Genomic DNA, 24,250 nt, shown 5'->3' on the forward strand with positions numbered 1-24,250 from the left:
AGGTTAAGAGCATCCTGAAAGCCCCTCTGCTGTGAGAAAATTAATTTTATTCCCCCTGACAGGCTCGTTCATTCAGTCACAGGAGCGCAGGTTTCAGTCATTGTGTATAAAGAACAGCGGCTGTAAACGCGCCCTGGCTCTGACTGACAGCCATCTCTAATGCTGATCCTGCTGTCAGTCAGTGCCGGGCACGCGGTTATAGCCGCCGCTCTCTATATTCAGAGCGATGACTCAACCCGTACCAGTGCCATGCCTGTAACTGAAAAAGCAAGTGTGTTGGGGGAAAATAAGGTTCATTTCCTCCCGTAAGAGGGGCTCTCAGTGCGGTGGCCACATGATGTCAGACCACTGTTAACATGCAGATTAACTCCATATCTGCAGCTTAATAGCTATATTTTGCATGACAGATTTCCTTTAAAATATACATATTGATTATCTTGAGCTGTAGCCTGGTAAGCTTAAGGTACCGTCACACTAGACGATATCGCTAGCGATCCGTGACGTTGCAGCGTCCTGGCTAGCGATATCGTCCAGTGTGACAGGCAGCAGCGATCAGGCCCCTGCTGTGATATCGCTGGTCGGGGAAGAAAGTCCAGCACTTTGTTTCGTCGCTGGCTCTCCTGCTGACATCGCTGAATCGGCGTGTGTGACACCGATTCAGCGATTTCTTCGCTGGTAACCAGGGTAAACATCGGGTTACTAAGCGCAGGGCCGCGCTTAGTAACCCGATGTTTACCCTGGTTACCATCGTTAAAGTAAAAAAAACAACCACTACATACTTACCTATCGCTGTCGGTCCCCGGTGCTGTGCTTCTCTGCACTCCTCCTGCACTGGCTGTGAGCACAGCGGCCAGAAAGCAGAGCGGTGACGTCACCGCTCTGCTTTCCGGCTGCCCGGTGCTCACAGCCAGAGCAGAGAAGCAGAGCGCCGCGGACAGACAGCGGTAGGTAAGTATGTAGTGGTTGTTTTTTTTACTTTAACGATGGTAACCAGGGTAAACATTGGGTTACTAAGCGCGGCCCTGCGCTTAGTAACCCGATGTTTACCCTGGTTACCGGCATCGTTGGTCGCTGGAGAGCTGTCTGTGTGACAGCTCTCCAGCGACCAAACAGCGATGCTACAGCGATCCGGATCGTTGTCGGTATCGCTGCAGCGTCGCTTAGTGTGACGGTACCTTTAGTTCAGAGCACCTATAGTATAAGGATCAAAAGCAAAAATTATTTGATTTTTAGCCCTCATTAATTAAACTATTTACATCAATTTTTGATGAAATGGTTGCCATAACCAGTTTAAGACCAGACACGTTCCTCCACCCTGACGAGGCCAAGAACATTTTCAGGTTTAGTCATACATGCACCTTCAACAGCTTCAAAACGTTTTCTCATTCAAATATTCAAACAGCTTTAGCCTCCTTTTTTATTCTTGATACTCTGGGTATAATTTTTAAGCCATTGCTATGTTCCTTTTTTTTGCCATTACCAGGAAAAACATAAAGAAAAAGAAAAAGTACATTTTACGACAGCAAAGGACTGCTAAAAAAAACATTTTAAAATATGTTCCCCAATTCGCTTGAAATATTTTTTGTATAAATCAGACATTTTATTTTACATCTTTTTTTTGTTTTGTTTTATCTATGTTTTCATATTTACTTTTTATTTATGTCACACACTCCTCTGTGAGTCTTACAAGTAATTTTAACATATTATTAAACTCTTTTTATTGTTGATTTCCCATGTAAGTGCGGCTGGTACATTAGCCCAAATTATAGGAGAAATTCAGCTTCTTAGCTTCTTCTGGGTCTAGCTTAGCAATCACATGAGTGTTGGGCCTGAAAGATGATGCACTTCCTATACTGTATGCACAGTGCTTCTTCAGCACTACAGTAGGTCTACAGAGATCAGGTAATAAATCATCTCTGCCTTTTCTAAGGGGAATCCAGCTGTGTCTGATACAGTCTAGCAGTTACGAGTTCACGAGCAAGAAGCCTACCTTTCATACAGGCATCAGTCTCCTCAGCATAACCTGCATGCTCATATCAATAGTTTAGATAGATCAAATGGGGTGTCAGATGCCCTTTGAATTCTATGGGCAGTCAAGAAGTAGTTAAAGTATCATAAATCATGATTTATGCAATGATAATGCAAAACACTATGACTTATTTTGGCACTTGGTAAATTTTAAACCATGCAAAAGAGAGTGGGTGTGACTTTTAAAGAGAATGAGAGGTTTTCAGGTTTAACCCTTTCATGACCCCCAGCTTTTTTTGGTTTTGCGTTTTCGTTTTTCGCTCCCCTCCTTCCCAGAGCCATAACTTTTTTTTATTTTTTCATCAATATGGCCATGTGAGGGCTTATTTTTTGCAGGACAAGTTGTACGTTTGAATGACATCATTGGATTTAGCATGTCGTGTACTAGAAAACAGGAAAAAAATTCCAAGTGCGGTGAATTTGCAAAAAAAGGTGCAATCCCACACTTGTTTTTTTTTGGCTTTTTTTGCTAGGTTCACTAAATGCTAAAACTGACCTGACATTATGATTCTCCAGGTCATTACGAGTTCATAGACACAAAACATGTCTAGGTTATTGTTTATATAGAAGTGGTGAAAAAAAATTCCAAACTTTGCTAAAACCCTCAACCTATTGTCTCCTTCCCCATAATCCTGTAGAATGTAAGCCCGCAAGGGCACGGTCCTCGCCCCTCTGCATCAGTCCATCATTGTTAGTTTGTTTACTGTATGTGATATCTGTAACTTGTATGTAACCCCTTCTCATGTACAGCACCATGGAATCAATGGTGCTATATAAATAAATAATAATAATATAAATAATAATAATAATAATAATAAAATAAATGGCGCAATTTTCTGATACCCGTAGCGTCTCCATTTTTCGTGATGTGGGGTTAGGTGAGGGCTTATTTTTTGCGCGATGAGCTGATTTTTTTTAATGATATCATTTTGGTGCAAATACATTCTTTTGATCGCCCATTATTGCAACGTAATTCTGGTGTTTCAAATTTTTTTCTCGCTACGCCATTTAGAGATCAGGTTAATCCTTTTTTTAATTTATAGATCGGGCGATTCTGAACTTGGCATTACCAAATATGTGCATATTTGATTTTTTTTATTGTTTTATTTTGAATGGGGCAAAAGGGGTGTAATTAAAACTTTTATATTTTAAATTTTTTTCATATTTTTTAAAACTTTTTTTTAACTTTTGCCATGCTTCAATAGCCTCCATGGGAGGCTAGAAGCTAGCTAGCCTGATCAGCTATGCTACATAAAAGCGATGCTCAGATTGCCCCTATATAGTAGAATTGCTGTATTGCTATGAGCACCGACCATAGGGTGGCGCTCACAGCAATCCGGCATCAACAACCATACAGGTCTCAAGGAGACCTCTCATTGTTATGTCTACACATCGCTGACCCCCAATCACGTGACTGGGGTCAGCGATGTGCTCATTTCCGGCCCGATGGCCGGAAGTGCTAGTTAAATGCTGCTGTCAGAGTTTGACAGAGGCATTTAGCTAGTTAATAGCGGCTGGTGGATCGTGATTCCACCCGCCGCTATTGCAGGCACATGTCAGCTGTACAAAACAGCTGACATGCCCCGGCTTTGATGCGGGCTCACAGCCGCAGCCTGCATCAAAGTGCGGGTTCTGACCTCGGACGTACTATTCAAGGGGTTAAGGTAATCAACATTTTAAGCAATTTGACATAGTTTCAGTTATATCTTTTCATGGACTGGTGTAAGAAGTTTTAGTCTCAGTATAATTGGATGTTTTATCTTAACTATTATGAAGGCTTTTTCTTTCAACTTATAGAAATATTAAATTAAAAACAGAAGTTCATAAGTTATGGTAGGGAGCTGGACATATGACCACTGCTGGTATGTGCTACTATATAAAAGTTGTTATCGAGAGTTGGGCACATTTATTAAAGTTGAATTAAATTGTACTAAAATTTTTCAAAAATTGGTAGTCTCCAGCATATGTGTGACGTGACATTAAGGAGAGCACTCTAGGCTGGGATTTCTGTTGTCAACTTGGCCAGAAAGTCTCTGTGCGTGTGCATTGTAAGGTCTCTGCAACATTGTAATGCCATGAGGTGTGCCGCAATGTTACATCAAGTACTCCATATTGGGACATTTTGGGCTTAGTCGTGGTTAAGTTAGGATCCAAAAGATGTAAATTAGAACTCTTGGTTTTTAAAGCAAATTCTTTAATAGTACCCTAACCTACCATGTGACATTTAAAATGAAGCTCTGGTTGTTGCCTGCTGTCAGACTGAATACAAATGATATACAAATGTAGATCATACATGTAATTCATCATTCCAAATCTCTTTTCCACATTTATCTTGATAATAGTCACTTTTTTAAATACAGAAAAGGCATTGTAAGGTAATAAAGTATAATGACTCACTTCTTCAATGTCATTATCCAGAGCTACAAAACCCAGTGGAGCAGTAAAGTTCTGGTTTTCTGAGATCGTTGTTCCAACAGGCGATGACTCCAGGATATAACCTTGATAAGTGGAAAAAGTGAAATATGGAGCTTGATTGTTCTCATCTAAGATATCTATATGAAGACTAGCAAATGCTGGAAGTGGGTGACCATTGTCTTGTTCTGCCTGCAAAATAAAAAAACATAACTTGTATGTGGCAATGTAAAAATATGCAAACATTTGAAGAATGTATTTAATTTAAAAAGCATCCCAGTAACAGCAATCCTAAAAGTTGCTTGAATCCAAATATTGAAATTATGAAAGAAATTGTGTATTCAAAATTGTATTTTTATAAAAATTAAAGTTATTTTTTTATTTTCCTATTTTATTTTTTCTCTTTAACATGGGAGGCGCATGGACATGCGCCGGTATGCGTTGTCAAGCGTTATACGATGCATGCGTCATTTGGCCGCACCAGACAGGGCACGGCCGACGCTACATGTAGCATTTTTCCTGCGCCAAATTTGTGGGTAAAAACGCATGCAACACACTTGCGTCGTACATGCGCAAAAAAACCCCATTAATGTTTATGGTAAACGCAAAGGGCGCAGGAGCCTGCGTTGACCAGCATTGTTGGACGCATGCGCCTTTGGAGTTAAAACCAATTGATGAAGTGTCTAGACAGTAAAAGCATTTTAATACAATGCATGCATCAAAAAATGCTGCGTTGTGTATATGCGTTTTGGGTTGCGTCGACGACGCTGCGCCCAAAGACGCAAATGTGAACGCAGCTTTACACACAAGCAAATACCATAGGCAGATCTCGGTGGGTGAATTATTTAATATAATTTATTTATAACAATTATTTATTAAATAAGGACAGTTAAAAAAGAAAGGAATGTATTTTTTATTTTGTTAACAAATACCATATTTATTTATTGAAATTAAAAAGGTGACAATTCTTTTAAGAAGGTGAAGATAACTTAACATTATACAAATGGTAAAGGGGTTGGCAGCATTGCAGTAAACTTTTTGTGCTTTGTATGAAAGGAAGATGGTCCTATCATATTACAAGGTGTAAACTCTGCACAGACAACAAAGCGGCCCTCTGCTTAGTAACCCGATGTTTACCCTGGTTACCCGGGGACTTTGGCATCGTTGAAGACAGTTTCAACTATGCCGAAGTCTTTCCCCTGATCGTGGGTCGCTGGAGAGAGCGGTCTGTGTGACAGTTCCCCAGCGACCACACAATGACTTACCAACGATCACGGCCAGGTCGTATCGCTGGTCATGATCGTTGGTAATCGTTTAGTGTAACGGTACCTTAAGTCCCTTTACAGTTTTCTCATTTTGTTATGTTTTTTTTTTTTTTTTTAAATGCACAATATTTAGTGATGAGCAAATATACTCGTTACTTGAGATTTCTCGGGCACGCTCGGGGGTTTTCCGAGTATTTTTTAGTGCTCGGAGATTTAGTTTTTCTTGCTGCAGCTGAATGATTTACATCTATTAGCCAGCATACATGTGGAGATTCCATAGCAACCAGGCAACCCCCACATGTATTTTTGCTGGCTAACAGATGTAAATCATTCAGCTGCGGCAAGAAAAACTAAATCTCTAAGCACTAAAAAAATACTCGGAGGACCCCCGAGCGTGCTCGAGAAATCTCGAGTAACGAGTATATTCGCTCATCACTAATAATATTCAATTTATACTTAATTTGTCACGATTCACACCGTGACCGTCACCCCCACGTCACAGATCAGGGTGACTTTAGGCCAACAGACGGCTATCACATGTGCAGGGGGGCTTATCTTAGTTATCCCTCCACTCCACAATATGATGAAAAAACACACAAGGCTATTGACCTCTTAGTTTACAGCAGGCGCTTATTTTAGGTATCCCACTGCTCTTCAATATACCAAGAACTGCAGGGATTTATGCATATCCCACTTACAGTTCCACTTGAAACTTGCAGCTCTCTGGCGCCCCCTTACTCTCATGTCAGATTAGGTACTGCACCTAGGGGAATTATTCGCCAGAAAGGCTGCCTGCTATGTACTGGCTATTGGGCATGCTGCAGCGACGGGATAAACTACTCTCACTCAGGAACAATAATTATCAATGCCACAGTCGCTACAACGACACCCAAAGGCCCGCACACGGTATGCTGTCACCAGCTTCGATTAAACGGGTCTGAAGCTCACCCAAAACTGTAGCGTAATTCCCTTCAGAAGTACCCCTTAGACCCCAGTCCAGAGCCTCTCACCTAGCCAAATTAGTTCTCATGCTTCACATTGACGAGGGCCAACAGCCCGAAACACCATGTCTCTGAATTGAGATACTAATTTGGCTTTTATCCTAAGTCATATTGCACAACTCGTTAAAAGGGTTGATTGTAACTTGTAGGATCGCTACTTCCAACAGGTGGCGCTATAGAGTTTAAGTCCTCTTTTTCTCAGAAGAGGCAATTTGCATACTTAATATCCCACAATGACCAAAAATGTTAATCAACATTTTTTAAAACAATTTTATTTTTTTTTATGAAAATCAGAAATATCACATTCACATCCAGGCCTTAATAATATTTTCTTAAAGAAAATTTTACTTATCATAAAAGGGTAAAATGGGAAAGTGCTTCTTAAAACAAGAAACATTGAAATTTGCCTCTTATTTAAAATCCCCTCCATACTCAAGAATAATGGAATTCTTCATAAATGAATTCATGCATTCATGCTAGCATTATTGTTCTGAATATGTCCAGATTCCTTCGGGTCACATGCCAGGGTCAGAATACCAGAGAAATAGAGGATAAGCAAAGGGGCAATAACAAAAGGGTAGTCTGAACACAGTCTAAAGGTCAGCAATGGAATATCAGATGCAAAGGGGCACTAACAAACAGGTAGTCTGAGCACAGTCTAAAGGTCAGCAACGGAATATCAGATGCAAAGGGGCAATAACAAACGGGTAGTCTGAACACGGTCCAAAGGTCGGCAACAGAAGACAATCAGAACTTACAGCACAGGGTACAGGCGAGCACACCAGAGAGAACAAGCTTTTGACTGGCAATGTTCTGAACCAGACAGCTCACGTAAATAGCAGGGCAATCACCAAGAACATGGAGCACCTGTGGAAATCTCTGCACCTTCCAGTCAGATAGGTCAACCGAGCTGTCAATCAAAGCACTGACAGATCAGCACGCCCCAGCACAGGATAGAATGACAGAGCTGTCAATCACAGAAATCCCAGATACTCTGAGCAGAGGAATCATGACAGGGTGACTTCACATTTCGAGCATTTGAGACAAGTTATAAAGTCTGTATTGAGTCTTAAATGTTGCAAAAAATCTACAGATCCAAAGGTGAAAGAGTGAAAAAAATCTTTCTGCAGAATTAAGGGTTCCAAAGTACACAGTGAGCTCCATCATTTTTAAGCCAACTATACAGCAATTCATCAATGGAAATTTTATGCACAGTTTCCAGACAAAATCCACGTCTTAGTAAACAGGTTACTAAAAGACACTTAAAGGGACTATCCAGGATAAGACAAATCCTATGAAGAGGTAAGTTCCAGACTGGACCAAGGTAACGCAATGGAGTTAGTGTATATGGACTTTTCAAAAGCTTTTGATATGTAGAGATGAGCGATGTTCGAGTCGAACTGTTCGCCAATTTCAAATTCAAGCTGTTTTGGGCGGTGTTCGAGTCGTTCGTCGAACTCGAACAATTTGCTTAAAATTCGGCTGTTCGAGTTTCTGTTCGATAACTGTTCATTCACCAAAAACCTAACTTGATTTGCACATTAAAACTGTTTATCATTGTTAATACACTGTTTCAGTGTATAGTGGACGGGGGATAGATCTGTGCTGAAATAATGCCGATCTCCATTTTTTTTTCTTTCCCGCATTTACAGTGGGGCAGTGCAGTCTCTCAGCCTATCAGCAGTGCACACACACAGCAATGTGCATGTGATGCGCCCAAGCAAGGGCAAATGTCATTGGCTGTGTATGTCACATTTCCTTGTCCTATAAGAACCAGCCATTTTCCCCGTCGCCACCATTTCCTCACTGCTGCAGCTTAGTGTTAGACGGCACCGCTGCTGCTGTGGGCGCTATACAGTCAAAGAGTCTTTTTTTGCTAACAAATTTCCTGAGAGATAGGTTTAGGGAGTCGGGAGTCGGGACTAGTTGTAAAATCAGCCCTTTTCAGGGTAGGTTACAGCAGTTCATAACACTTTTTGCCAGGCAGGTCTGTGACAGTGCTGTGCAAGTGTTTTTCATAGCTTTTGGTGTAATCTAGCTCAGCCAATCCATTTGGGCTAGTAGCATTGTCTGATAGTCATCTGAGTAGCCCGCCTTTGAAGCTAGTTACACTGCCTGTGTATCTAAATTTTTACTGCATCTAACCCAGGAAATTGTTTTGGGCTTAGTAACAGTGTCTGCACGTCAGCGGAGTAGCCCACCTGTGAAGCTAGCTACACCGTGTTAGGGCTGGCGGAACGCACCGAGTAAATAGTGAGATGTTATTTGGTGCGTTCGCAGCCCGGGGTCCACCATGCAGGAGAGAACCTGCTGCTGGCAAATGGCATCCCTCTATGGCGGTAGAAGCGAACTCTGTTACTGCACAGAGTCGCCTAAAGAAAGCACTGTGTCCTGTTTAACTCAAAGGAGTACACAGCAACTGCCTAGCAGATAGCAGTTTGTGGTTATGCAATCAAAGATCATACAATCTCCTCACTGGAGGAGCCGGTATTCTAGGGGCTTATTTCAGCCGGGTCCCTGAACACATATACACGTAACCACACTGGCGCAAGGCACATAACTTAGATTTGATACTAGCGCATGGTCGTGCAGTCATGTGAACCATTTATAGCTGCAGCAAGTACAAGACCTTCTCAGAAGGACCAATGAGAGACTGCCGCAGAAGTTTAGCACCTTCAGGACCTTCCTGGAGGACCAATGGGATTTGCTGCAGTGTCGAAGCATGTGACCCTTGATCTCCAATGAGAGATCTTACCCTGGGCATGCTCAGAAGGGGAAAAGTAGGACTTAGTCCCAAAAACATCTGTTTGCCGCTGCCCAGTACTGGCCACAATGGCAGAAGCTGGAAAGGCAGCAGCAACCTTTTGCACAGAGTCAGACTGAGCAAGACGCTGGGACCGACATCTCCGCTGAGCAGGTTCCACTGTGGTAGGAGATGAATGGGAGACCGCAGCGGAGATGGCCCAAGATTCCCCCTGTGCAGAGGCGGGAACTCGACCCCTAACACACCGCCTGTGTATGTAAATTTTTACTGCATTTAACCCAGTAAATCTTTTTGGGCTTAGTAGCAGTGTCTGCACGTCAGCGGAGTAGCACACCTGTGAAGCTACTACACCGCCTGTGTATCTAAATTTTTACTGCATCAAACCCAGTAAATTGTTTTGGGCCTAGGAGCAGTGTCTGCACATCAGCGAGAAGTCCGCCTGTGAAGATAACTACACCGCATCTATCTAAATTTTACTGCATCTAACCCAATAAATTGTTTTGGGCCTAGGAGCAGTGTCCGCATGTCAGTGGAGTAGCATGCCTGTGAAGCTAACTACACAGCCTGTGTATCTAAATTTTTACTGCATCTAACAGAGTAAATAGTTTTGGGCCTAGGAGCAGTGTCTGCATGTCAGCGGAGAAGCCCACCTGTGAAGCTAACTACACCGCATTTGTATCTAAATTTCTACTGCATCCAACCCAGTACATAGTTTTGGGCCTAGGAGCAGTGTCTGCATGTCTGCTGAGTAGCCCGCCTGTGAAGCTAACTACACCACCTGTGTATCTTAATTTTTACTGCATCTAACCCAGTACAAAGTTTTGGGCCTAGGAGCAGTGTCTGCACGTCAGTGGAGTAGCCCGCCTATGAAGCTAACTACACCGCCTGTGTATCAAAATTTTGACTGCATTTAGTCCAGTAAATAGTTTTGGGCCTGGCAGCAGTGTCTGCATGTCAGCGGAGAAGCCCGCCTGTGAAGCTAACTACACCGCCTGTGAATCTAAATTTTTACTGCATCTAACCCAGTACATAGTTTTGGGCCTAGGAGCAGTGTCTGCACATCAGCGAGTAGCCCGCCTGTGAAGATAACTACACCGCCTCCTGGACAGAGACGGAGTACTTGAAGCACATCAACAACTGCATTCCCAACCCCAACTGTGACTCTGAGCAGAAGTCGGGGTGGCTCTTCAGGTCGCACGGGCTCTAAGCCTTGCATAGCCTGGGCATTTTTTGATATCGCAAAGGATGTCCCAACTCATGTTGTCTGTAATATTTGTCACCAATATCTCAGTAGAGGCCAAAAAATGACAAGTTTGAGTACTTAATGCATGAACCGTCGCATGGATATGAGGCATAAGTTGCAGTGGGAAGCTCACTGTGCTACAATGCGGCCTAGTGGGCCGGGTCAACCACCGTCTTCCCCATCAAGTGCATCCGCGTCCTCTTTAGCAGTCGCACATGGTTTTGGACGCAGACCTTCCACCACTTTAACTGCAACATCCAGTGTGACTGGCAGGTCATCGGGACATTTCCAAGTGGAAACACCTGCTGGTGTTGAGCGCTCTATGACATCGAGACCACATTTTGATCAAGGCAACATAACATCTCCGCCTGCACCTTCCTCACAGACCAGCAGTTTGCCGGGGACACCCTACTCAACCCCATCTAAGCACGGCAGCCAGCCCTCAGTCCCTCAGATGTGGACAAGTAAAAGACTATTTCCAACTAGCTATGACAAACCTAAGAGGTTGAATTTCTCCATCTGCAAGCTGTTGGATACAGAAATGCTGCCTTTCTGCCTGGTGGATACAGAGGATTTTTGAGACCTTATGTCCATCGCAGTGCCCCAGTACCAGATGCCCAGTCGCCACTACTTTTCAAAGAAAGCTGTGCCTGCGCTACACCAGCATGTCGCACACAACATTACCACTTCCTTGAGAAACTCTGTGTGACAGGGTGCATTTCACCACAGACACTTGCACGAGTAGACATGGACAGGGGCATTACATGTCGGTGACTGGGCACTGGGTAACTATGGTCACATCAGGAGAAGGGTCTGCTGTCCAAGTCTTGCCGTCCCCATGAGTTGCTCGTCGATCCTCTGTATCTAGAAGATTCTCCACTGCTTCTGCCTCCTCAACCTCCTCTCAGTCCTCCACCTGCACCCAAAGCCTGTCTGGTATTGCCACCCGCGTTCTAACTGTGCAGAAGGAATCCTGCACATCTCCTTACTATGCTGTCACCAGGGCTCAAAGGCATCAGGTGGTGTTTACATTGAAATGTCTGGGAAATGTGAGTCACACAGCTGAGGAGTTCTGGTCAGCTCTGGAGACCGAGTTCCATCAATGGTTGTCTCCACTCAACCTGCAGCCAGGGAAGGCCATGTGCGACAATGCTGCAAACCTTGGTGCGGCCCTTCGCCGGGGCAATGTCACACACGTGCCTTGTATGGCTCACATTTTAAACCTGGTTGTCCAGCAATTTTTGTCCAACTATCCCAGACTAGATGGGCTTCTGCAGAGGGCACAGTCGCTGTGTGCTCACTTCCGCCATTCTCATCCCGCAGCTCAATGACTTACATCTCTACAGAAGTCGTTGGGCCTGCCAGTTCACCGGCTGAAATGCGATGTGCACACACGGTAGAATTCAACTCTGCACATGTTGCAGCGACTGTGGCAGCACCGACAAGCCCTGGTGCAATAAGTTATGATGTATAGTCTGGGCCAATGAGATCCAGAGGTTGGGCTAATCACGCTGCAGGAGTGGTCTCAGATCAGGGACCTATGCACCCTTCTGCACAGTTTTGACAAAACAACAAAGATGTTTAGTGCCCGACGATGCCATTATCAGCATGACTATTCCGGTGATTTACATGCTGGAGCACACCTTAAACAGTATTCAGAGTCAGGCGGTGGAACAAGAGGAGGAGGAACAGGAGGAGTCGTATATGAAAGGGATAATATCTCCAAGGTCCAGACGGCTGGCAGCACCAAGGCAGTTGGCATTGGAGTCTGGGGGAGAGGGATAACCGAGGGCGCATGGTAGCAGCCAAACTGTTGAGGAAGGTGCAGGAGGCGAGGAAGAAGTGGAGGACGAACTGGCACTGGGCATAGAAGACTCATCAGATGAAGGAGACGTTGATCAAATTTCTGTTGTGCGAGGTGGGGGTAGAGGGCAGAGGAAGGAAGCATGATTCTCACCTCACCGCCATCAAGACAACAAGTACTTGGTCCTCCTGGATGTGCAAAACACATGAGTGCCTTCTTGCTGCACTACCTGCAACATTACCCTCAGATTGTCAGAATCCGAAGTAATGCCGACTACTGGGTTGCCACACTCTTAGATCCCCGGTACAAAAGTAAATTTGGTGAAATAATTCCTGCCATAGAAAGGGATTCACGCATGCAGGAGTATCAGCAGATACTGTTACAGAATCTAACATCTGCTTTTCCACAAAACACCAGTGGGGCACGTAGTGTATCTCTGAGTTCTAACTTGCCAACCATGGGACTATCGAGTCATCACTCAAACCATAACAGTAACATCGTATCTGGTGGTAGCACCAATTTTTTCCAATCGTTTCAAGATTTTTTTAGACCATCCTTTGCAAGGCCACAGGAGACAAGAAGTCCGATGCATAGCCAACGCCTAGAGAGGATGCTACAGGAGTATCTCCAAGTTAACATCGATGCCATGACTGTGGAACTGGACCCTTGCTCATTTTGGGCTTCCAATCTTGAAAAATGGCCTGATCTCGCCACTCACGCCTTGGAGATCTTGTCGTGCCCCATAGCCAGTGTTCTCTCTAAACATGTGTTCAGCGCTGCTGGTGGTGTTCTGACAGATAAGCACACGCAGCTGTCCAGTGACAATATAGACAGACTAACATTTATCAAGATGAACAAATCCTGGATCCACAAGGACTTTTCTACCCCTGTGTCATCCTGGGGAGAATGAAAGCTTGATGATTTTTGAAAATCACCTCACCAACCGTTTTAAAAAATTTTGGCGAAATTGATGCCACTTAAATGGTGTCTGTGGCTGAAATTTTGGAAAAAATGTTTTTGGAGTCCTTTTCCTGTGTTTTACATGATGTTGCCATCGTCATTTCCAGGTGGGTGGGGTCATCTGCAGAGTTGTTTCCTCGTACTATGGCCTGGGATTCAGAGGTCTGCTCCAAAGCTTCAGTGTCTGCTAGTCAGCAGAGTAGCCCACCCATGAAGCAAGCTACACTGCCTGTTTATCTAAATACTAATTTTTAACTGCATCTAGCCCAGGAAATCCTTTTGTGCCTATTAGCATTTTGTGCTACTCAGCAGAGTACCCCACCCATGAAGCAAACTACATCGCCTGTTTACCTAAGTATTATTTTTTAACGGCATCTAGCCCACAAAATCCTTTTCGGCCTAGTAAAATTTTGTGTTACTCAGCAGAGTACCCCCCCCTTGAAGCAAGCTACACCACCTGTTTATCTAAGTACTAATTTATAACTGCATCTAGCCCAGGAAATCCTTTTGGGCCTAGTAGAATTCTGTGCTACTCAGCAGAGAACCCCACCCATGAAGCAAGCTACACCGCCTGTTTATCTAATTACTAATTTTTAACTGCATCTAGCCCAGGAAATCCTTTAGGGCCTAGTAGCATTTTGTGCTGCTCAGCAGAGTACCCCACCCATGAAGCAAGCTACACCGCCTGTTTAGCTAATAACTAATTTTTAACTGCATCTAGCCCAGGCAATACTTTGGGCCTAGTAGCAATTTCTGCTACTCACCCATGAAGCAAGCTACACCGCCTTCTTCCTTTCTCAATCAAACCCCTCAGCTCTGGTGTGTCCGCTCTCCCTCCAGCTCTTTCCTTCTCACAGGTGGACTACCGCGTGTATTCACACTGTGGCAAATCTTTTGGGCCCAGGCATAAGAAGTCTTTGAGGTAATGGATATGTGCCCCCTTAGAAATGTCCATGATGACCCATTCGAGGAAGCAACTAAACGCCTCAAATAGTGAGCAGGATATGGAGCACCCTATGGCAAACCGCGATCTATGTAGTATGCTCCTTCACAGAAGCAGCCCAATGGTAGGACACTATTCGGAGGCACAGGTAATAACCGGAACTCCCCCTGAATGTCTGTTTTGGTCATTAGGGTGCCCCTTCCCAACTTCTTGACCCGCAAGATTGCCTCGTCAAAGGAGGTACAGTACATAGTACTGTACTTGGTTCCACGTCAATGTTGTTGTTTACTGATCTGCCCCTTGGATATGACAAATGGTGGATTAGTCTGAATGTATTGGGTTCTTTTTTGGCATGACTCTTAATGGGGATACCACTACGTCTTCTAAGGAAAGTGTTCTGAATGGACCCGCCGCCATTCTACCTAAAGATATTTATTTTTGAAATTTTTTTGTCACGACGTCTGGGTGTTAGTAGGGTAATTTTAAAATTTTTCTCCAGCCTTTCTTGATTTTAGAAGGGCATGACATGCCTATATCTGTGTCACCTCCTCCTTTTACTCCTCCACCTCTTTTCATTTCGCATGACTATATGTAGTTGTGACTTTTCCATGTGTTTGTTGTGTCTTCTGAGCAGTTTGTCAGCTTTTGGACACCTTTTAAGGTGTTTTCTATGTGTTTTCTATGTGTTTGTATGTGTTTGTGTTTGCTTGCCATTGGTTTCAATGGGGTTTGACGGTGTTCGTCGAACGTTCGACGAACATTCGTCGAACACGCCCCAATTTGACGAACCGAACCAAACTCGAACACTAGGGGGGTGGCCCAACACTATTGATATGGTGCCACACAAAAGGTTGATATATAAAATGGGAAAAATGGGGATAGGGGAAAATATGTGTAAGTGGATTAAGAGCTGGCTCAGGGATAGGAAACAAAGGGTGGTTATTAATGGAGCACACCCGGACTGGGTCGAGGTTAGCAGTGGGGTATCACAGAGGTTAGTATTGGGCCCTCTTCTTTTTAATATATTTATGAATGACCTTGTAGGGGCATACAGAGCAGAATTGCAATATTTGCAGATGACACTAAACTCTGCATCATCTTCTGATGATCTTTTTAATTATAGACCTGAGACAGGGACAAGGGGGCATCCTCAATGTCTGGAGGAAAGAAGGTTTAAGCATAATAACATACACAGATTCTTTACGGTAAAAGCAGTGAGACTATGGAACTCTGCCATATGATGTTGCAATGAGTTATTCATTACTAAAATTTAAGAGGGGACTGGATGCCTTTCTTGAAAAGTATAATGTTACAGGTTATATATACTAGATTTCTTGATAGGGAGTTGAACCAGGGAACTTGTCTGATTGCCGTATATGGAGTCAGGAAGGAATTTTTTCCCCCAATGTGGAGCTTATTCTTTGCCACACGTTTTTTTTGCCTTCCTCTGGATCAACATGTTAGGGCATGTTTGGTTAGGCTATGGGTTAAACTAGATGGACTTAAAGTCTTCCTTCAATCTTAATAACTATGTTACTATGTTACTTCCTTTTCCCCCAAAACAGCACCTTACCTGTTCACATTTTTTGTGTGGTATTACAGCTCAACCCTCTTCACTTCAATGAAGCTGAGTTGTAATACCACATATAACCAATTGAATCAATGAAGTTTTCTGTCACAAAGCTACTTCATGAAAAATTATTTAGTGTTTTTTTGCAATAGTTTGCTATGTTTTTTAAAATGATTCTAAGACCCCCATTATTTTACCATTTAGTGTACTAGAAAATAAGAGAAAAAAACTAAGTGCGGTGAAATTGCAAGAAAAGTGCCGAGGTCTACAGCATTTTCATTTTTTGGTATATGAGACTTTGAGACAGCTTATTTTTAGAGCCTTGCACTGATTGTTTTACTGATACAATTTTGGGGTGGATATGATGTTTTCATTGACTGTCATTGCATTTTCTTGCAATGTTGTGGTGGCTAAAAAAGTAATTCAGTCATTTTTTATTTTTTTTTGTTACGTCATTTTCCGATTGGATCAATTTTTTAAGATATTTTGACATATTTGACATATTTGAAAGCAGTGATACCAAATATGTGTCCACCCAGGAGGATTGAAATGACCAGCATGGCAACCCATTGGCGTCCTGCAATCCTGTCACGGGTGTGTCAGTAGGAGCGTGGAATGATGTGCGTCTCTGTTGGTGCATGTTAAATGCCACTGTCATATAGACTGACAGTAGGATTTAACAGGTTAACAGTTACAGGTGGAACACCACTGCACCCATGACTGTTAGGCCGGCGTCACACTTGCGAGTTTTACGGACGTAAGAGCGCAGAAACTACGTCCGTAAAACTCGCATAACATACGGCACAATGATTCTCTATGGGTCTAGTCCTATCAGCCGTATATTACGGATCCGTAATATACGGCGTTGTACGGCCGCACAATATCGCAGCATGCTGCGTTTGTCAGCGTATAGCGCAAAAAATACGCCAATGCAAGTCTATGGGAGAGCGTATAATATGGAATGCATACGGACCATGCGTGTGCATTGCGAGAAATACGCAACTTACAGGCAGATGTCCGGAAATGTCCAAAGGCGTCAATCAGGCAAGGTGAGACATGCTAATTAGCTGAAAAAGCCAGACAGTGAACCCGGAAGTCTGCTGCACGCCTCCACGGAGTGATATTCAGCATGGCAAACATTGTCAATACGGACATGCTGATAATTTTGGTCCAAGAGAGGCCTGTCATATGGGACCAAAGAGACCCAAATTATGCCAACAGGGCACAAAAAGAGGCTGCATGGAGGAGTGTGTGTGGGTCCCTCTTCCCACATTATGACCAGCAGCCACGTGAGGCACAGCGACAGATAAGTAAGTACACCCATGTTGGAAATGTAATGCTCTTGTGAAACAGCAGGCCTTTACTACTTTGAATTTCTCATCAAGAATGTATTAAATATTCATGAAAGAACTAGAAAGCCCACCAGTAGATACATGGTGTTGTACCTGATAAAATGATTTCATTAATGTTTTAAATAGGTGTCCCTTACTAACAGTGTTTGCCATTAATTGTCCTTTCTGTGATAGAGGTTAGGGGACTCTGTCCTTGTGGCCTTGCTTCATAATTGTTTTTTTTTTTTAATTTAATATTAAATCTGCTCCTCAAATGCCTATTTGTATGCTTCACTTAAGTCTGTGTATTCAATTTCACCTTGTGTGAGCAATCTGCATAATGGTGTAATGAATGTGTGTATTTTTTGTTGTTTTTTAGTGGGTGATGTTACAACAAGGCGGCGGAGTATCCGGGACCAGTATAGGAGGGAGAGGCAGCAGCGGGAGAAAAGTGGAGCCGGGGCACCTCCTAAAAAAAAAAATACATATATTTCGACCGCCTAACCTTCCTTAACCCCAGCATGGACCTCAGGCCGTAAGTACAAACATCACTCACTGTTTTTTTTTTTGTATAGAAAATTTCTTTTAAATTGTGACAACATTTTTTGTTTTATTTTTCAGAACTCAGTCTAACCTCACTGACAGGGAGACAGGGTCTGAGTCAGAGCTGGTCATTGACCCAGTTGGGGAAGGTGAAGAGGTGGCTGGTCCATCTGCTGCTCCCTCAGGCTCCATCCCTCATAGATCCTCCACATCTGGCCAGGCAGCTCCATCTGCATCACAACCACACCCAGAGGCCCCAGAGTTTGCATCTTCCGCCGCAGCATCATCATCAGCTGCAGCACCACCACCTAGCCAGGATGAGCCTGGAAATAGCAGAAGCCCAACTGTTGCCCTGGATCCATCCCCACAGGCTGCAGTCAGACCACAGCGTTCACGCCGCAGGAGAGAGCTGATCCAAAGCCGCCGAAACGTTGATGCTGGGGTCATGAACTATTTGGCACGGGTTCGAGAGGATGATGGGGAGGAGGGATTTACAAGGAGCCTTGCCCAGTACTTAAGGTCCATAGAGCGGGAGTTGAGGCTGCGTTTGAGAGGGTGTTTTCAGATCCTTATTGACGCATGCACCCCCCCAAATAACCCATACAATCTATTGCAGATGATTGAACAGTGGCAGATGTCACCTGAAAATATTCTGCGGCCTCAAAGATTACAAGGCCTGGCTGCTCAACAAGGATCTGAAGCACCCCCTCAACGTCAGCCAACACCTCAACCCCAAACAACAACGAACCCACAATGGCAACCTCAGCAACATATGGCTGGATATCATCAACCATCCCAATATGGCCACTTGTCCTCACCTAGTGCTGGAGGCTGGTCCCAACCTGGGTATGGACAATATGGTCATTTTGGGTTGGGGTATGATTCCCGGACATATGGTCAGCAACAGCAGGGGTATGTCCCAAATCCTCGGCCCACTCTTCAAACTTACCAGCATCATAGCTGGGCTAATGTCCCTCAGGCCACTACAACATCTGCACAGGGTTCTGGACAATTGGGCCTACAAAGGCCACCTGATGCTGACCCTGAGCAAGCTACATCTCCTGCACCAACCTACCAGGACTTGTAATTTTGTTTTATGTTTGTTTTGGTTTGTTATTTTTTCCTTGTTATTTTTTGGAGGTTTATATTTTTTTAACCACAATATTGGTTTAGATTGTGCATACATAGCAGTCTTAATTGTGGATTTTGTTCAGAATGTTGTTGCCACTAAAAAAATGCAAATTTGTGGCCAAAATCTGGTTATGGGCCCAAAAAAAAAACCATAACAAATGGTATGCAGTAAAAAGTTATATTAATACCAATCAAAGTCTGGATGCGCTCGAATCATTCTTCCATCACACACACATGATATGCTGACAACCATATGTTAAATAATTAAATACAACAGACAGAGATTAGAAATTGGTTAACACATACTTCATAGATCAAAATAATTAAACATGCAAAAATGCATAGTCTTGCCAGGGAGTAGCACCTTGAGGAGTCAAAAAATAATTTGTAAAGACATCACGAACTTTAAGACCAGAAAGTGGACGGTGCAAAGGAGGGACATATGGGGTAGGCCTACTAACATTGTTCATGAGGTGATCTTCAAAATGTGGAGAGGAACAATCATGTATTCTTGTGAAATTATGTAGAATTACACAGGCTTTGATCACTTCATTGATTGTAGCCTCACTCAGCTGGATGGCAGACTGAAGAACACGCCATTTGGCAACAAGAATCCCAAAGGCGCACTCAACCAGTCTCCGTGCCCTTGCAAATCTCAAATTAAACACCCTCCGCCGGTGGTCAAGGTTGCGCCTGGGGTAAGGCCTCATGACGTGCCTCGTCAGTTGGAAGGCCTCATCCCCAACAAAAACAAAAGGCAGTGCTTCCGCATTGGAGCCTGGGAGTTGTTGTGGTGGTGGGAGGTTCAACTGGTTGTCACGTAGCCGCCGACCCATTATGGACGAATTGAAGACCCTAGAGTCTCCAGTTCGCCCATAGGCACCAATGTCTACAATTATAAACCTGTAGTTACTGTCAGCAACTGCTAACAGAACTACAGAGAAAAACTGTTTGTAATTGTAGAATTGGGAACCAGAGTTCGGCGGCTTACGCACCCTGATATGTTTCCCATCCACAGCTCCAATGCAGTTAGGGAAGTCACAAGTATTTTTGAAACCAGTGGCGATTTTGAGCCAATCCTCCTGTTTGGGCTCAGGCATCACAACTTCCTGAAGTTTCTGCCATATTTGGGAACAGGTTGTCCTAACAATGGCTGAAATTGTCGACCGCCCAATCAGAAACTCCAGGTGTAGACCCGCATAGGACAAGCCTGTTGACAGGAAGCTGCAAGACAAGAAAAATGTAAAAAAAACATTAACATGATGACTACAAAACAGGAATAAGCAAAAGTGTATATTTCATTTCCTAGGACATTATTTACAATTGAAAAAGGTTAATTTTATTATCTTAAAATAATAGCATATTAACAACATTCTTTTATATGTGCTTGTGGCTTCATGTCCAAGTTAAGTTAATGAAACATAGGAGGACACCACACAGTTTAGAACAAACAAACAAAAAACAGTATGGGCGAATGTGGAATACATACCGTAAGGTAAGGAGCAGACGCTCCTCAGCAGAGATGGCTTTTCTCATCCAGGTGTCCTGATAGGTGAGGGCAGGACGTAAGATCTCCAACAACATGTCAAAAGTCCTGATGGACATGCGACTATACAGGTAAAACTTGTCAGGATGTGCCCTCAAAGCTGAATATAGTCTCTGGAAATGTCCTTTACTCTGGCGTTGGGTCAATAGAGGATGGACCCACAATCTTCGTCTCCTCCTTCGCGGATCAACATTGACCGGATATGGCTGTCCAAAGCGACGAGACAACACCCAGTGAAGCAACACCCGCTGAGTTGTGCTTAAATACACATGGTCAGACATGTTTGTAAGTTCCAAGCAACACACCCAAAATATGCTAGAGAACATATAGGGCAGATGGGAGGGGTCCACCTGTTGTCGAGGGCTTAAATAGTGTGTTTAATGATGATTTAAATGATGTGCAGGCCAGAAAACCGTTAAATGTCCATTTTGTGAGGGTGCGTGAAAAAAACGCAATACGGATTACATACGGATTACACACGCACAAGCACATGCGCAAAATACGCGACCACACCTAAGAAACGCAGTAACTACGGAAGTCGATTACGGAGACATTGTGGCGTATTGAACGCGTAGTACGGACGTATAATACGTTCCGTATTGTCTTACGCCAAGTGTGACGCCGGCCTTAAAGGCACATGATGGCTGATTAAATAAGCTGTCATATGCGGGGAAAGATGCGAGCTCACGGTGTGAGCCCTCATCAAAGGGAGAGAAAAGTCATATGATGTAAATAAGCATCATATGTCCTGGCAACATGTGATGTAAATATATGTCATATGCATTGAAGGGGTTAATAAGTAAGCTTCTTAACCCTTCAGGTACTTCACAAAAAATTTTGGAATGTGGAAAAAAAAATGAACATTTAGCTTTTTTTCACAAAAATTTAGCTTTCTACCCAAATGTTATTATCTTTACAAGTGTAACAGGAAAAAATGGGCCCAAAATGTGTTCTGCCATTTCTCCTGAGAATGCCAATATCCAATAAATGGGGGCAAACCACTGTTTGGGCGGATGACAGGGCTTGGAAGGAAGGAGTGCCATTTGACTTTTTGAATGTAAAATTTGCTGGAATAATTACGGGACGGCATGTTGCATTTGGAGGGCCCCTGATGTGTTCAAACAGTTGAAACCGCATAAAAGTGATGGCATTTTGGAAATTAGTCTCCTCAGAGATCTTATCTAGATGTGTGGTGAGCACCTTGAACCCGCAGGTGCTTCTCAGAAGTTTATAACGTTGAGCCATGAAAATAAAAAAAAATCTAATTTATCCTACAAAAATGTTTTTTTGTCAAAAATTTTGCATTTCCATAAGTGTAACAGGAGAAATTTCACTGTTCAATTTGTTGTGCAATTTTTCCTGAGTATGCCAATACCCAATTATGTGTAGGAAAACTACTATTTTTCCAAGCAGGGCTTGGAAGGGAAGGAGCGCCATTTGACTTTTTGAAAGCAGTATTTGCTGGAATAATTAGGGTATGCCATGTCGCGTTTGGATTGCCCCTCATGTGCATAAACAGTGGAAACCTCCCATAAGTGTTGAGGGAAAAGCACAAGGCAAAACCCACATTGGGCAGATGCAGTGAGTGTCTGGGTCAGTATGATTTACAGTCCTTTCTTCTTTTCCATTATTCTTTACATGCATCTCCTTATATATGCTAATGGATAATTTTCAATAGGTAGGCACATGTCACTTTATATGCAAATTTTTTCCTTACTTTACTACGTTTACCTGCCTTTGCTTTGATCACTAACATTTATGCATTTGATATTTATGAGCACTGCGCACTTTATTACTAACATTCTTATTATTATATTAAATCTGTATTGGAGAGATTTTCTGTGATTATGATACTGTAATTATTTTTAATAAGCTGACTCATTTTGAGTAACAAATTAGATTTTGTGAGTTTGGGCTGTACCACCACGGACTTTATTTAGCATACAGTGGGGCAAAAAAGTATTTAGTCAGTCAGCAATAGTGCAAGTTCCACCACTTAAAAAGATGAGAGGTGTCTGTAATTTACATCATAGGTAGACGTCAACTATGGGAGACAAACTGAGAAAAAAAATCCAGAAAATCACATTGTCTGTTTTTTTAACATTTTATTTGCATATTATGGTGGAAAATAAGTATTTGGTCAGAAACAAAATTTCATCTCAATACTTTGTAATATATCCTTTGTTGGCAATGACAGAGGTCAAACGTTTTCTGTAAGTCTTCACAAGGTTGCCACACACTGTTGTTGGTATGTTGGCCCATTCCTCCATGCAGATCTCCTCTAGAGCAGTGATATTTTTGGCTTTTCGCTTGGCAACACGGACTTTCAACTCCCTCCAAAGGTTTTCTATAGGGTTGAGATCTGGAGACTGGCTAGGCCACTCCAGGACCTTGAAATGCTTCTTACGAAGCCACTCCTTCGTTGCCCTGGCAGTGTGCTTTGGATCATTGTCATGTTGAAAGACCCAGCCATGTTTCATATTCAATGCCCTTGCTGATGGAAGGAGGTTTGCACTCAAAATCTCACGATACATGGCCCCATTCATTCTTTCATGTACCCGTATCAGTCGTCCTGGCCCCCTTTGCAGAGAAACAGCCCCAAAGGATGATGTTTCCACCACCATGCTTTACAGTAGGTATGGTGTTTGATGTATGCAACTCAGTATTCCTTTTCCTCCAAACACGACAAGTTGTGTTTCTACCAAACAGTTCCAGTTTGGTTTCATCAGACCATAGGACATTCTCCCAAAACTCCTCTGGATCATCCAAATGCTATCTAGCAAACTTCAGACGGGCCTGGATATGTACTGGCTTAAGCAGTGGGACACGTCTGGCACTGCAGGATCTGAGTCCATGGTGGCGTAGTGTGTTACTTATGGTAGGCCTTGTTACATTGGTCCCAGCTCTCTGCAGTTCATTCACTAGGTCCCCCCGCGTGGTTCTGGGATTTTTGCTCACCGTTCTTGTGATCATTCTGACCCCACGGGGTGGGATTTTGCGTGGAGCCCCAGATCGAGGGAGATTATCAGTGGTCTTGTATGTCTTCCATTTTCTAATTATTGCTCCCACTGTTGATTTCTTCACTCCAAGCTGATTGGCTATTGCAGATTCAGTCTTCCCAGCCTGGTGCAGGGCTACAATTTTGTTTCTGGTGTCCTTTGACAGCTCTTTGGTCTTCACCATAGTGGAGTTTGGAGTCAGACTGTTTGAGGGTGTGCACAGGTGTCTTTTTATACTGATAACAAGTTTAAACAGGTGCCATTACTACAGGTAATGAGTGGAGGAAAGAGGAGACTCTTAAAGAAGAAGTTACAGGTCTGTGAGAGCCAGAAATCTTGATTGTTTGTTTCTGACCAAATACTTATTTTCCACCATAAAATGCAAAAAAAATGATAAAAAAAACAGACAATGTGATTTTCTGGATTTTTTTTCTCAGTTTGTCTCCCATAGTTGAGGTCTACCTATGATGTAAATTACAGACGCCTCTCTTTTTAAGTGGTGGAACTTGCACTATTGCTGACTGACTAAATACTTTTTTGCCCCACTGTATATAGACTGTGAGCCCTCGCGGGCAGGGTCCTCTCTCCTTCTGCACTGGTGTGTGCCTTGTATTGCTCATGTTTATTGTACTTGCTATAAAAATACATAATAATAAATGATAATGTATACATATTTTCTTAATTATTTTACTTACCCATTGCTGGATGAC

At 43.2% G+C, this 24,250-nt stretch overlaps 1 protein-coding gene across 1 annotated transcript in view; it reads right to left on the bottom strand.

Moving 5' to 3' along the window:
* PCDH15 (protocadherin related 15) overlaps positions 1–24,250 on the bottom strand; it is a 2,320,333-nt gene that overhangs the window by 1,314,298 nt on the left and 981,785 nt on the right. The window contains exon 12 of the mRNA XM_069753541.1: positions 4,426–4,632. Within this exon, the coding sequence (XP_069609642.1) occupies positions 4,426–4,632 (207 nt within the window). The remainder of the gene's footprint in view (positions 1–4,425; positions 4,633–24,250) is intronic.

This window comes from Ranitomeya imitator, chromosome 2 (assembly GCF_032444005.1).
Source record: "Ranitomeya imitator isolate aRanImi1 chromosome 2, aRanImi1.pri, whole genome shotgun sequence".
Lineage (NCBI taxonomy): Eukaryota > Metazoa > Chordata > Amphibia > Anura > Dendrobatidae > Ranitomeya > Ranitomeya imitator.